General features: G+C 35.4%; 1 protein-coding gene across 4 annotated transcripts in view; it reads right to left on the bottom strand.

Annotated features, from left to right (window-relative positions):
* Positions 1-9,693: 9,693 nt before the first annotated feature.
* The window catches only part of LOC117114455 (circadian locomoter output cycles protein kaput-like), a 61,512-nt gene continuing 55,501 nt past the window's right edge, over positions 9,694-15,704 (bottom strand). For 3 of the 4 annotated variants that reach the window (XM_033258121.1, XM_033258122.1, XM_033258123.1), the window contains one exon: positions 11,082-14,174. In XM_033258121.1, coding sequence (XP_033114012.1) covers positions 14,022-14,174 — 153 coding nt within the window. In that variant the 3' untranslated portion in view covers positions 11,082-14,021. Of the gene's footprint in view, positions 10,035-11,081; positions 14,175-15,704 lie in introns of those variants that run through there. The other variant, XR_004446368.1, reaches the window with a different exon arrangement.

Raw genomic sequence — 15,704 nt, 5'->3', positions numbered from 1 at the left:
TTTTTTTTTTTTTTTTTTTTTTGTTTTTTTTTTTTTGTAATTTGTAATCGTATAAAAGTGACGCCTCATTCTCAGAGTTGACTATCACTATCACATAGCGTAGAGGTCAGCAAAATGAAATGTAACAAACCATGTTCTATTTGTATTTGTAATTTGCACGCTTACCGGTTATGTGTTATAATTATAGTATTAGAGGTATATTGTGTGTTGACGTATATTTTGTGAAGTATTCATTTTGACCGATTGGCTAGCAAGAACCAGCTTTGAAATACTAACACTGTGTACAAGGGCGCGCGTCTCCCCCACCCTTGTACGCAGTGTGCAAGGGTGAGGAAGCCGCGGCTCCTATGGTGACCAGACGATCTTAAAGGGCATATCCTGAGCTTCAATCTGACAAACAATTTTTGATGATAAGTAGTTTGGGGCTACTAGAAATAGAATAACAAGTTCTTTTATACCACTCAGATGAACGAGTTTTTTAAAGGAAAGTTATTTCATTGTTTAGAAAGGTCTTACGGAAATATCTGAAAATGACATCGAATAAATTCAAAGGATACAAAGGTATGACTTCTAAAATGCATTCATGATGTCGGTCTAGCGTAAAAAGAAAATATTTACTTCTCCAACGATACAGAAAAACCTGAACAATGTCAAACAAAAGTGTATATTATTTCAAAGGCATTTTATAGTGCATGTGCAGACCATAAATGAACGGTATGTTACGTTTGCCTAATGACAGGAACAATTTAGTCGTTGCATGAATTGTTTTGAGGGAAGGTATTTCTCTCTTTCGTCTATTATAACCCATTAATAAGTTAGTACTGTATATGGTATTGCGGTGGATTGGAACCAATAAAAGATGTATAATAATAAAGGTGGAAAAAGAACATTGTTGAAGGGCTTTTTATGCTCATGTTGTTACACAATGGACCTTTCCGCTAAGCCCCGCCCCTTGGATATTGTTGCTAAGGTCCCACAAAAAATTGGTGTTTATAAGATCTTTGGTAAAACCATGGAGGTATTACCTCCATGGTAAAACATACACAAACATGTGCGTTTGTGGGACAAGAAAAACGTGTGCTCCTTAGACACACGCGTGTGCTCTTTAGACCCACACGCGTGTGCTCCTTATGACACACGCGTATTGCTGGCCCTGTTCTGATTAGTCAGTTGTTAAGTTTGATTGACACATCAGAAAGATATATTGCTAATAGTAATTGGAGTCTTGTCTGGCCCTTATGGAGAGTAGGCCTACCGGTATTGCATTTTTCAAAAACCAGTAGTGGCATAACTACTTGAAATGGGGCCCATCAGCAGCGGCGCATCTAGAAGGTATGCAGAAGGGTGCACACCCTAAAAAAATACTCGGGACCCCAGTCGACCCCCAGTTGTTGTCGTAGCCGTCGTCGTTGTTGTTATGTGTGGGTAATCTCTCTGCCTACGTTTATTGCTGAAAATATTGATCAAGGCATATTAATTTATTAATTTAATTTAATTAATTTAATAGGGGGTCGCGCGTCCTTTTGGCGACAGTGTGTTCCCTGCTTTTACGTCTCCCGAGCAGTAATGCATAAAATTTAAATCTTCAAGTTTGATATTTAAAAATGAAATTGAGACAAACTGTATCCTATATAATATTTTTTTTTTAATCTTTTTTCCTCTTAGAGCTCAGAAGACCATTGTACATATCGACAACCACGTCGACAACCAGACGGACAATGGAGACGATCATAGCCGACTTTTGAAGTCTGATTGTGGACGTAGCCCTACAATGAATGAAGATGACCATGAATCTGATGATTCCTCTTCTAACGTAGTCACGGGATAAATGAACATGATATTTATGATATAGATAATAATTTTAAATAAATGTTACAAATATCACCAGTGGTGGATTCCAAGAGGTAGGGTGGCAGCCGGCTCCGCACCCCCTAAATTTTCTAAAATTACGAAAAGTAGAGAAAAAGAAGAACATTTTATTTAAAGTTAAGTGGTCTAGACCTTCCATCTGTGTGAAATTCCCTCTCTGAGCCTCAAATTTCTGGACACACCACTGGTTACATTACTTCGTATAAAATTACAGACCTCCCTTTAATTAAAGACCACCTCCAATTACAGACACCACTTTCCTGTGGTCAAAAATTAAAATGTCTTTTATCTTAATTATTCTAATTAGAGACCAAAGCTGCTAAAGACCATGGAAATTCCGGTCCCAAAAGTGGTCTTTAATTGAAGGAAGACCTGTATTCGGAAATATTTAGAAGTTGGTTTGTCAAATAAACTTGATTGGGGCTTTCATGTTGATTAATGCTTGATCATGTCTCAATGTACTAATAAACTGTATACCTTAGTTTACTTATGAGCTGCAAAAAATATTTTATAGCTAACATCATATTAACAATATATATATATATATACATATATATATGTATATATATAACTTTATATATACACATATATGTAGGCTATATATATATGATATAATTTATATAAATAAAAAAAATCTTGATAAGTTAAAATATATCCATTTTATTTTATTTCGTTTCATTTACTTCACTATATACAAAATATAAAAAGTCAGAAAAACAATTTTAAAAAAATACAAAGAAAAAGCAGAATAAAAACGAATTTAATTTACAATATAGAAAATAATAAACATTCATTTACCATCATCATAACCATTATTATAACCATCATTATTCAATTTTGAAATATAAATTTGGCTTCTTAAATGCTTTTTTAAGGTTACATTGTGTATCATACTCGCTGCCGTGGCTAAACAATTTAAAACCCTGTCCAGGCATTGAAAGTTTATTTGCCAAGAACATGTGACGTGGGCTTTATATGGTCATGACATCTCATCATGACCATATACGGTATAGGCACATCATGACTGTATTATGGGCACATAGCGGTGGCTCCAGAATTTGCCTACAGGGGTCCGACATGTCCGGCCGCGGGGGTGGGGGGTGAGGGGGAGTGGGTGCGACTAGAACCTTGGTCTGGTTCCCAGAATAAAAAAATAAAAAACCTAGTAGGGTGTATGGCTTAGTAAGACAAATTGTGCTTTCAGACCACAATATGGGGATTAGCAATTAAAATAAAACGTTATTTTGATTTGGATAGCGGTCCAGGCCTGTCCAGCAATTACGGTTGGGGGAGGGATTTTCTAGAGCCACCAGTTTGTGGGCCTACACAATTTATTGTAAAAGAAATTGATAGTGTGTGGACAGCTAGAGTTTTATTAAACGTAAGTGTACTTTATCCTCATTTTGTATGGACGTAGAGGAGACATAATACTAAGCTACAGGCCGCATGCGAAAAACTTAAGAAATTTCGAAAGTAGATTAATAATAACGTGGGAAAATGCTGCAGGATGGACTTCGAATTTCAATAGAAAGCAAAATTCAACTGCAAGTAAAGACGGATTCAAGGATGGCTAAATAGTGTATTGTATTTAAATGCTAACAGGTATACCGTAAAACCTCGAATAGAAGCCCTGTGGGCTTAATCGTCTCAAGAAACAGCCCAAATGAAGCTCACTCTTTAGTTTGTAAAGCTACGGATTAAGCCCGGATCCGGTCCGGCGCCCGGACAAAAAATCGTGAGTTGCTACGTTTACTGAACGGCGGTGCGTCACATCGCACACGCAACACGGTTATTCGGGTTAAATACGTATGCGTTCGATTGCCTCGAAAACCAAGCTTGTTGCTGATTGGTCCATTGAAAAAAAACCCGTACGATTTCACGATAGAAATGGCTCTCAGATCCATCCATTTCCAAACCCCAGCTGTCCGACGGAGGAATTCCCCTCTCTCGATGGCGCCATCACTGCTAAGAAGAGGTGGAAACCAGCCTCTTTACCACTATCGAATGGATACCCATCACCAAATAATAATTTCAAATAATTTTGTTTGATGGCCTTAGCTTATTTATCTATGGGAAATTCAAGTGTAGGCTATATAGATTGTTTTGTTTGTGTATTGTACTTTGGTCTAATATTTAATAGATCAATCAGAGATAAAATGGCAGACTGTTGTAAATTAGTTGCTGCAGTAATAATCACAGTATTTTTGTTCAGCATTTTTTTCGGCTCGGGCTATTATGCAGATGAAGGCAAGAGGAAATGTGGGCATATAGGTCCGGTCGTGTGCACTGACCAGGGGCTGGCCGAAAGCGGGCGCGGGCCCCGGGGCATCTTTGCTGCCCGGGCCCGTTGGCTATGGGTATGGGGGACCCGTTGGCTAGGGGTATGGGTGCCCCTAGGGCTCAGTAGGAACAAGGGGAAGATTCCGGTGGCTCCCATTCCCGGGCCCACCAGAAGCTACGGCCTTATTAGGGTGCCTAATTTCACCAGGTAATGTAAAATAAAGTATAGAAACATAAGCGCCCCTCAAGAAAGTGCCAAAAGAGCGCCCGGGTGCTTATTCGCGCGAGAAAACTAATCCTATTTTAACCCATTCACCCCTAGATTTTTAGTTTTTTTTTTATAATTTTGAATTTTTTTTCAGTGTCAGAAATATGGTTAAATATCATTTTTTTCTGAACACTGTATTTACCTTTCTTTGATGATATAATAAGCGCGTATGTTCCCTGGCCAGAGAAATATATGTAAATATAGACATTGATACGATAAAAATCATACACAGTTGACATATTATAGGAACATAATTTTACTTGACTTTCTCAACGTGAATCACGCATTCTTGTAAACGATGTGACCACGCACTCCACTAGGTTAGTTTACAGTCGGTGTGCTCCCATTCGCAACATCGACCACTAGGCCTATACTCGACCTGATTATTACATCCTGTCTGCGTCAGACTCCCTCTGTTATAACACACACACTTACATGGTCGTTGTCAGGGCGGCCGCGGGCCCCGGGACATCTTCGCTGCCCGGGCCCATTGGTTGGGGGGATGTCTAGGGCCCCAGCGAGCGAGATCCAGAGGCAGATCAATTATTTCCTCCCGAAATCTACGGCCTTTTAACAAATAATAATAATTTAATCGATTATAGAGTGCCTCATTTCACCAGGTCATAAAAAATAAAGTATAGAAACATAAAAAGTGAAAGCTATCCTTCATTTTATTCAAACGTGCTGAAAGAATTCATAACATTAACATAGGTATCAAAGTTTACAGTGGCGGATCCAGGAATTTGAAATAGAGGTGCCTAGAGAAAGACTTTCACAGATTGACGGTCTATCTACCTACCTCAGTCCCACCATGGTTGGGGCTGAGGTAAGAAAAATCATGATTATGGAACCTCTGCGGCCGGAAATGGCACTCTTAGGTTTAAATTTAAGTAGAATTTTCTTTTTTTCTCAATGTTTGTTAAATTGTGAAAAATTTAGGGGGTGGGCCGGGTCTCCTCTTAAATCCGCCATTAATATAGTAATTATATTTAGCATTTATTTGACAATCGAATCTCTATCAGGTCTATTCGTATTAACTAACTTGTATGTATGACGATGTCCGAGGTCCAAGACTTCTAAAATTATTATTTAATAACGTAAATAATTTACTATTTGATACACTGCAAACATAATCTCTGAAGTAGTAGAATATATATTCATGAAAAAGGATTAAAAACGATTAATTATCAGCTTTCATCGATAAACGATCAGCTTTATTTACAATTCTCGTGGGAAAAACACATGAATGCACTGGATGAATGTACGTTTATCAATTTTTATTTATTTATAATTATTCTACTTTATTATTTTTTACGTAGTTATCCCGGACCACTGCTGGGCCCGGGCCCCGGGTTGCCCCGGTTACCCCAGTCTATCGGCGCCACTGGTCGTTTTTCGAAAGTTGGCTCAGTGCCAGTGGCGCCGAGAAGCCGGGGTAACCAGGGCAAGTGCCCCGGTGATATAAAATATGTTATAAAATAAATAAATAAAAATTATTAAACGTATACATTCATCCAGTATCCTTCATGTGTTTTTCCCCACAAGAATTAAAAATGAAGCTAACCGTTTATTGATGTTACTCCAAAGTTTATGTTTACAATGTACCTAATAGCAATTCGTTTCTTTAATAATTAATAATTATTAAAGAAAGGCTTTAATAATTTAATAATTTATGAAAGGCTTGGTCCCTAGACATCGTCAATGTAGGCCTACATACAAGTTAGAAAATACGAATAGACCTGATAGAGATTCGATTGTCAAATTAATACTGACTTAATAGGAAGACCCGGCCCAGCCTCCACCCACTAAACCTTTAAAAATTTAACACAAATTGAGAAAAAAAAAAAGAAAATTCTACTCAACTTTAAGGTGCCATAATCATAAAAATGTTCTTACCTCAGCCCCAACCATATGGTGGGGCTGAGGTAGATCGTCCATCTGTGAAAGCCTCTCTGAGCTACCTCTATTACAAATTCCTGGATCTATGTTGAACCCACGTGAAAACGTCCACAATAACAATCACAAAAATGTAACAACACCCACGAGGGAGCTATCGCATTATGTGGGCGATGATCGTTATTACATTGAGTGGACGCTGTTTGCTACATTTTGTGGAAGCTGGTTGTTACATTTGTGGGCATTATTACATTTGTGGGCGGTGTGTTGTTATATTTGTGGTTGTTATTACATTTGTGGGCATTTTCACATTGGTTTCAACAATCCGCCACTGTAAACTGTGATAATGTTATGAAATTTTTCAGCACGTTTGAGTAAAAAGATGAATAGCTTTATAGTTTTCATGTTTCAGAGAACGTAGGTCGCCAGGTAGTAGGACGGTCACGCATGAGTGATTCCGTTCTAGCATCATACAAATTGAAAGCTCCCTAATATTGTTTTCGTTAAAAAACTCTGGATGATTTGATTAAGTTTATTCAGTGAGATATTTTTATATTTTCTACAGATAGAATATATGAGTATATATCGTAAAAATACACATACAGGTCAATATGTCCATTATGATAGCTTTGCTCCATGGAACCATAAGATCTCCTGGATTCGTAGTTTAGTTTCTATAGCCCACAGATTGTGTACTCCTGATAAACTTCAAACAGAGCTTAGTAACATCAGGAAGTTTATGTCTTGGAATGGGTACCCTTTAAAAGTTGTTAATAATGTTAATTAAATGAACCTAAATGTATACATAGGCCTACTGATGATAACTTAATTAAGATTTGGGTTAGATTGCCTTATCTAGGAAAACCAGGTGAGTTCATTTTACGTAGATGTTTAAATAAGGTAAAGAAACACTTAATTAAAGAGGTAAAATTCATAACTTTATGGCAGTATAAAAATGTTTCTCATTTTATATCTACTAAGGATCAAACCCCTAAGGAGTACAGAAGTTCTGTTGTCTATCATTTTAAATGTCCAGGCTGCAATAGTGATTATATTGGTAAGACAGATAGGTGCTTAATAACTAGACAGATGTGTATAAGAGACAGACAATATGCATGGTACAGTACCAACATTCTCAGTTGATATTGTCATAGCAACATCAGTTGGAAATGTATTGTCATAGCAACATCCTCCATTGATATTGCTATAGTGCTTTGATCTTTTGTTTAAATCACTGCTATGTCACCTACTAGAGGTAATGTTTTGATTGGTTAAACACTTTTGGTACTAGTGCATATAAGCTTGCTAATATGGATATTTTTTCATTCCTGATGATGACATAATTAATGTCGAAATATTGAATCCCAACACGATGGCGTGTATTTCAATACTTGGAGTATGTATTATACTTTCTTAGAACTTTTTAATAATTTAAGTTGGTGCAGAATTATTAATTATAGTTTATGTCACTATTATGAAATGGATTATTCCTTTGTTAATGTTATTTCTTCCTACAGGAACTTTTTCCTAGTTACTTTTTTCTGATTTCCCGGCAAACTGTTTTCAGTTAAAAGTCTAACTCAATAAACAGGATTGAATGAAGTATACAGTATATTATTATTCTTTATTCACAACTGTGCATATTAACAGAAAGACTAACTTTCCATTGTTTTCAATATAAGTGAAAGCCAATAAAACTATAAAATACAGTATCAGCTTCAAGTTTTATAGCGTAGCTTTATAGAGAGCACCTTCCTTAGTTCCGTATCCATCCACCTTTGCCTGTGCGTTTCGTGCTTCTAACCATGTTCTGTCATATAAATCTACACCCTCTGCAGTGCCTCGTCGTTTATTTTTTTCACTGCTTTATATATGCATTTACTTATAAAGAATATTAAATAACAGGATTACCTAGCATTAGAATTGCATTTCTTAAAATTATTATATGCAGCATAAAAAACATTACTGTAATTGAATTAACAACATAACAAAACAAAACAAAAACACAATAAGAATTCAAAGCACATTATATTAGGTCACATTATCCTAAAACACATTAAGCCTTTTAAAAAGCAAGCACTTAAAAAATGTAAGTAAGCCTGCTTGTCATAAACATATACAGTGACTGTTTTAGACAAACCATGGAGGAAGAAAATTTCTTCCTCCATGGACAAACCATGGAGGATTTTTTTTTAAACTAATTATTCCATGGACAAACACAGCATTATGTTCACTTTCTTATAATAACACATAGAATACCAAAGCTACTATTTTAATTGTTTATAAACAAAATGAAAACATTAAACATTTATAACATGAATGTACACTGGCTTTTACATAAATAAACTTGGTATATAACATGGATAGTAAGTATAAGCACTAAATTCAAAATAAGTGTTTTATTAAGACTGTTTATTAGATTTTGTTATAATCTATATTACAAAACTTAAGAAACATAAAAAGACACCAAATGAAAATGACAAATCGTGCCATTTCATTTTTTTTTTTTAAAACAAATACATATTGCAGCACCCCAGTTGCAGATCCAGGATCCTTTAAGAGTGGAGGCCAGGGAGCTACCAACAATTTCAGAAGATGAATCTACTACCTAGGCAATGCCGTAGCCAGGATTTTCAAACAGTATTAATTACGTATTATAAAGTTAAAAATGTATTATATTATCCACACTGTTCTTTTACGCAAACTTTACTTGACAATATACTGGCCAATAAAACATTTCATCATTAACATTTGCTGATTTCAATAGAAATAAGCAAGGCATATTTAAGTATACTTTTTTTTTGCTTTTCGAGCACATATAAGGTACCAACATGTGGGTACCCATTAAATTTTACAGCAGTTTAGGCATGATTTATCTTATGATATTCTGTCATACAAATGAATTTTGAGATGATTTGAAACAATATACTGAAGTAATAATTATTGCATTAAATTTGAATCTATGTTGAAAAAAAATCTATATATAAATATATATATATATATAAATGTATATATATATATATATACAGATTTATATTTATCATGTATTTTTCTACTTTATTCATCCAATGTAAGAAAAATATACTTTTTCCGTCTGTTCCTAATACTGAACTTTCTGTTGCTAATACTTACTTTCTCTCAGAAGAAATTTCATTGCTGCTTTTTAATCATCGAAGACAAGCGGATGGAATCAGTATGATCAAATATTATCTATGCATTACCTTATTCCATAAATATTGCTTCACTGAAAGGTCAACAGAATTGCTGTTACATTTGTGATAAACAATCTATGCCTATCATTTATTATGAAATGGTATGTTCCAGAATTCAGAGGGCATTATATGTAATTAGTTGTTAAGTTCTATTTTTTAGCTCAGCAACCCTAAAGCATGTGGACTCAATGACCAGGGAAAAGAACTCCGCATTATAAATGCCAGTACCAGTCATAACTTTGAAATAGTAAGTTAATTCCTGTAAAAATTATACCCATCATTTTTTCCACACTATAATGTGGAGAATAGGAATATATTAAAAAGTCAATTTTTAGCTTTGTACCTTTCTCTAATATACATAAGCAAAAAACAGAAATGTAGTCAAATTTTTCATTATTTACATACAGAATTATGTTTATGGATTTAAAAGCAAAATCTTAAACAGCTCCCGTACCTTTGGGACCGTACATGATTTTTGGTGTGGAATATGCCATGACCAACTTTAATACCTGTCTCTTATACACATCTATATTATCTATGCATTACCTTATTCCATAAATATTGCTTCACTGAAAGGTCAACAGAATTGCTGTTACATTTGTGATAGACAACCGCTAGTAAAGATATTTTGTGATAGTTCCTCTCTCTATGCCTATCATTTATTATGAAATGGTATGTTCCATTTTTGTTGTGTTCATTCTTAATGGTATTTTTTCTCATTTCCAAAATTTCAGCATCACATTCCAGGGTTCCAGAATTCAGAGGGCATTATCTGTAATTAGTTGTTAAGTTCTATTTTTTAGCTCATTTTTTTCTAATATCAAAGCATAATAAAAAATTAATTGGGAAAAAATTCCAAGGCACAATGGTGTCTGGAGATGTTATAGTAATTGGCAACTATAAACTCAACTGTTTTTTGTTTTGAAATATATTTGTTTGGGATTCTCAAATTAGAAAACAACCACAACCCACGTTCTAAAACATGTGAATCAGAAGATATATCTTTTTTGATCTTTCATCAAAACTATTGTGAAGCAACTAATACAGACTTCTCAAATACTACGGAACTGCCGTAGTTGCTACAGAAATTTTCGCTAACTACGGACATACGGAAATAGACAAAAATACTACAGAAATTTATCATGGCCTAGATTTAAATATAAATCAGGATCTTTGGTTACATTGTCCCTAGACAATTTGTATTGTCAGATTACTGATCAATTGAGGCATGTTGTGGCAAAATAGCTAAGTTGTAGCAAAAATTGAAATTCAAGTTATTGGTATTTTCAAATACCTGAGTATGTGATCTTTAAAATGAGGGGTCATTTATTCAAATTGGACATTTTAAGCCAAAGTTATTGGAAACTGAAAGTACAGTACTCTTAGAGTATTATTATAAACAGGATTTTGAGTAATTGCCTTTCAAAGTTATTTGTGCATACATTGTTTAATAGAATAAACTATGAACAATAACGTTAAATAACAATTTTTTAACCACCTCCAGAACTAATACTTTGGGACATGATTAATAAGACATTAAACTGTTGATCTATAGTGAAAAACAAATTTGGATTTTTAGGCAATTTTTTGAGCTCCCATAGTTTATATCTCATTTACTCAATACTGGACTGTGCGACAACTTTACCATTTCGCCACAACATGCCTCAATTATTGTGAAAACTAAGAAATAGTGGCCCGTAAATCTTCACCCTGTCCCAATTGTTTGAAATTCCACAGCAATTATTATCCTGTACAGTACCTGTAATTTAAGCAACCCATATTTTGCACTCAAGAAAAACTTTTAGGTGCTATGGAAATTTTGTATTTACTAAGGATATTTGAATACTTGGTTACTGAAATGCATTTTACCCTATTTTCTGCTAAAGTCTGCTAAATAAAACATGCTCTTGAAAATTAATCAAAATATAAAGTAAGAAAAATCAATTACAGAAATTAAATCCTTGCATTTTACAAAAGAAATCACAATATTAAAATATTATATAATACATACAAAAATGTGAAATACAAACTGGAAAAAGTGCTAAACAATCAGTAAAATATTGCACAAATGTTGGAAAAAATAATTATTGCAGCTAGGAGGCAAATGATTGTGCAATGACCATGAATTGACTGTGCTGCACAGCGTACATATAAACAGATCCCCTTTATCAGGAACAAGAGCCGCCTTCCATACTGTGATTTGGGTTTTGGCTTGGCATGGCCATAAAATATTGAAGCTTGTCTAATTTCAACTTATTGCACTTTCATTACATTGAAATTTTTTGATGAATTAAGATGGACGTCAAATTATTTGTGCTTACAAGCTGTTACAGGATTCTATAATACAAATATTACATAATTTTGGTTAATTAGAATAACAGTTTTTATATTTGAAATCATAATAAAGTATAATAATAATAATAATAATAATAATACTATTTCGATGTGCTTCAGGAAAATATCATAGGAGTGATGTTTTGCCCTACCTGACGTATTACTCAGTAAGTCCCCAAATACTTATGAAAAAAAAATAATACTTCAAATTTGATCTGCATTAATTTGCAAGGCGTATAAAATGTGTTTAGCTATGTTTATTTACTACATATACTTCAAACTGACACTTCCACAGTGACTTTGTATAAAACTATGCAAAGAATTATATTTTATAAACGATCTCTTTAAGAACACCATTAAACGGACGTTGAAACATCACAATCTTTCAGGAGTATCAATCAAACTTAACTGACCAATTAGAACAGGGCCAGCATTTACTACTTATCCTGCAAACATACGTATTGTCCCACAGACGCATGTGTCACGTACGTTTACGCTGCCATTTTGTGAGAACTTTAGACAGCAGTACGGAGCTTTCGATTTTGCATGACGCTAGAACAGAACCACTCATGCGTGACCGTCCTGCCGGGTATCCTACGTTCTCTACATACATAGATTTGGCCAAATTGCGTCTATGACGAGGAGAACTTAACATTCTCGCATGCGCAGAAAACTTTAGTTACATCATTGCTGTACGTTCTACGTCCTACCATAGTTGTACAATCGAAAGCTCCCTACTATCCAAGAGGTGGGGTTAGTGGGACAGTCCATTGTACCATAACAAATAATATATCAGATTTATGGCATGGGCAGTATATACAAGAAAAAAGCGTACTGTCACTAATGGTTAAACTGAGTAATTAGCATAAGAATATGGCAGCATTGTATACGCCAGTACAGAGAAGCCATAATATTTTACTCGTAAGCGGTTTGGTGCAACAGGAACGATTTGGTTTCTCGAAGTCAGGGTTTCAATCCGTCGCAGTGCATGCTTGTACCCTTGAGGAAGGCAGTTTATCTGTATTAGCTTCTCTCCACACAGAAGTATAAAAAGGTTCCTAGAGGCATTGCCAGCTCCTGCGCTGATAACCAGCAGCAACCCTAAAGCATGTGGACTCAATGACCAGGGAAAAGAACTCCGCATTATAAATGCCAGTACCAGTCATAACTTTGAAATAGTAAGTTAATTCCTGTAAAAATTATACCCATCATTTTTTCCACACTATAATGTGGAGAATAGGAATATATTAAAAAGTCAATTTTTAGCTTTGTACCTTTCTCTAATATACATAAGCAAAAAACAGAAATGTAGTCAAATTTTTCATTATTTACATACAGAATTATGTTTATGGATTTAAAAGCAAAATCTTAAACAGCTCCCGTACCTTTGGGACCGTACATGATTTTTGGTGTGGAATATGCCATGACCAACTTTAATACTTCTGTTTAATCCGTCTGCTTAAGCCCCTTCACACTGGTTTGAGACTTACCAGCCTTTGGTTTAATGTTCAGAATTGAGTTCACCCTTTTGAGTCCTATCCATAAAATTAAGTTACAAAGTCCCAAGTTGAAAGAATTAAGTCACTTGAATGAGCACATCTAATATTATTTTGCTGCACTTTTTAATACACATCAGCAGCTTAGCTCAGTTGGCTAATCTGGTTAGCAACTGCGTGTGCGCTGAACCGTGGAAGTCTCTAGGTCCCCAGTTCAATACCCATCTCTGCCTTTCCTTGGATTTCAGCTGGAGGGCTGAAAAAAATACAAGTTATAATAGCGCACCGTTTTTCGGATGAGACGTTTAAGCCGTTGGTCCTGTGTGCATTGATGGCCCAATGGCACGTCGAATAACGCAATACACTCTTAGGAAAAGAGTAGGGTATTGTATCCCGGTGTACTGCCCAAACACCACCAGAAGGACCCCACTAGAAATAAGTCTTCTTTCGTGGGCCATCCTTAGTGTTTACACTGAATAAATCCAATCCAATCCAACCGATTTCTGAGAGACAATTGATAACAATGTAGTAAAAACAAATATATATGAGGAAAATGGGTTGTTTTCCATGTGACCTTTGCATGCTTACGTGAGTGCGGGAGTTTGTCTTTTTTGGAGTTTCCTGCGACCCACGGGAGCATTGGGACCTCTGTAGTTAAGACGCACACTATAATTGCTCATTCTGGTGACCGTCTAATAGATTAAATTGATCCATTCCAATCACCTCATCTAATTGCAAACTCATCATTGGGTCTTGTGTTAAAAACTGAAAGTGGGGCATTGGTTGAACTGGTTGGTATGAAGATTGCGTATTTGCTACCTGCAAGACGAATAATATATTTAGATGTTTAAAAATAGACTAACACAAAATCGCTCTTCTACTGTTTACAATACTGCATAATGCAGTTATAGCCACTGTTGTAATGAACTTAAGTAATTCAAGGATGCTTAATTTTCATTTTATTAAAGGGTTGGAGTTCAAATAACATACAAAATCAATCACAAAAACAAAGACGAAAAACACTCTGGCCTAACTCTAGCCCGCCACAAAGATTTTGATCTGGTCCATGTAATATTACTAAAAAATAAATAATTTTTCTGGCTGACTTTCTGTTAATAATAAGAATAACTAGCTACTCTAACATTGTTAACAAGTCTGGCTTTTCTGAGTGTAGCTCGCTGTATTCTAGTGGCATAGAGTTTTGACATGGTAGAGGACACCCTTTGGTTTAAAGGATTAGGTTGGGGGAGAGGTGATGATCCGATGCAACGTTTGACCATTGGCGGCCCCAGCCGCGGATCCGAGGATCTCAGGGGGCATGTAGTCCTGTTTTACACTCTGAAAGTACCATTTCCAGGATGTAGAGGTAAAAGTGGACTCTTTTTGTGGGTATCAGACTCCTACTTGGGAATTTCTGGCATTGGATTGCTTTTAACTACTGTACTTAGTACATGAGTGGATTTTTATGCTCAGAAAATTTCTAGTGGTAGGGTAGGACTATGAGAACCGGGGGCACAAGTTGTTTTTATCCCTCCCCCTTCCCAATGCTACTGCACTCTCAAATTTTTACAAAACAGGGCCATATGAGGCATGTTGTGGCAAAAATGGCTAAGTTGTAGCAAAAATTTAAATTCAAGTTATTGGTATTTTCAAATACCTGAGTATGTGATCTTTAAAATGAGGGGTCATTCATTCAAATTGGACATTTCAAAACTAAGTTATTGGAAAGCGAATGTACAGTACTCTTAGAGTCAAGATAAACAGGATTTTGAGTAATTGCCTTTCAAAGTTATTTGTGCATACATTGTTTAATAGAATGAACTATGTAAAATAACGTTAAATAAACAATTTGTTAACCACTTCCAGAACTAATACTTTGAGACATGATTAATAAGACATTAAACTGTTGACCTATAGTGAAAAACAAATTTAGATTTTTTAGCAATTTTTTGAGCTCCCATATTTTATAGCTCATTTACTCAATACTGGACTGTGCAACAACTTTACCATTTCACCACAACATGCCTCATATTATTGTTGAAAAACCAAAGCTAAAAATAGGCTTATTAGGATCAGACGACTATAAAAGGGTATGGGTGGGGCTGACATTGAAAAAGATTGGAAGTACTGTACACAGTTTATGTCGGGCCCTGCTGGTCTCACCAGATTGGAGCTGGCCACCAGCTTAAAAAGGTTGAATACCCGGGCCCCTAGAACATCCTAAAGAAATCAAACACACACATGCAAATCAGTACAATGCAACCTAGCAGTTTGGCTTCATTTTGTGAGACCTTTGGAACAATACCACACAGGTAGTGCTTAACGGAAAAGTTCGTTAGATATTGCAAC

Source organism: Anneissia japonica, unplaced genomic scaffold (genome assembly GCF_011630105.1).
Source record: "Anneissia japonica isolate Jap-2015-1 unplaced genomic scaffold, ASM1163010v1 scaffold1374_len1023071_cov147, whole genome shotgun sequence".
NCBI classification, from domain to species: Eukaryota; Metazoa; Echinodermata; class Crinoidea; order Comatulida; family Comatulidae; genus Anneissia; species Anneissia japonica.
Note: the sequence above shows the minus strand (reverse complement) of the source record. Positions and strands in the feature narration are given on the sequence as shown.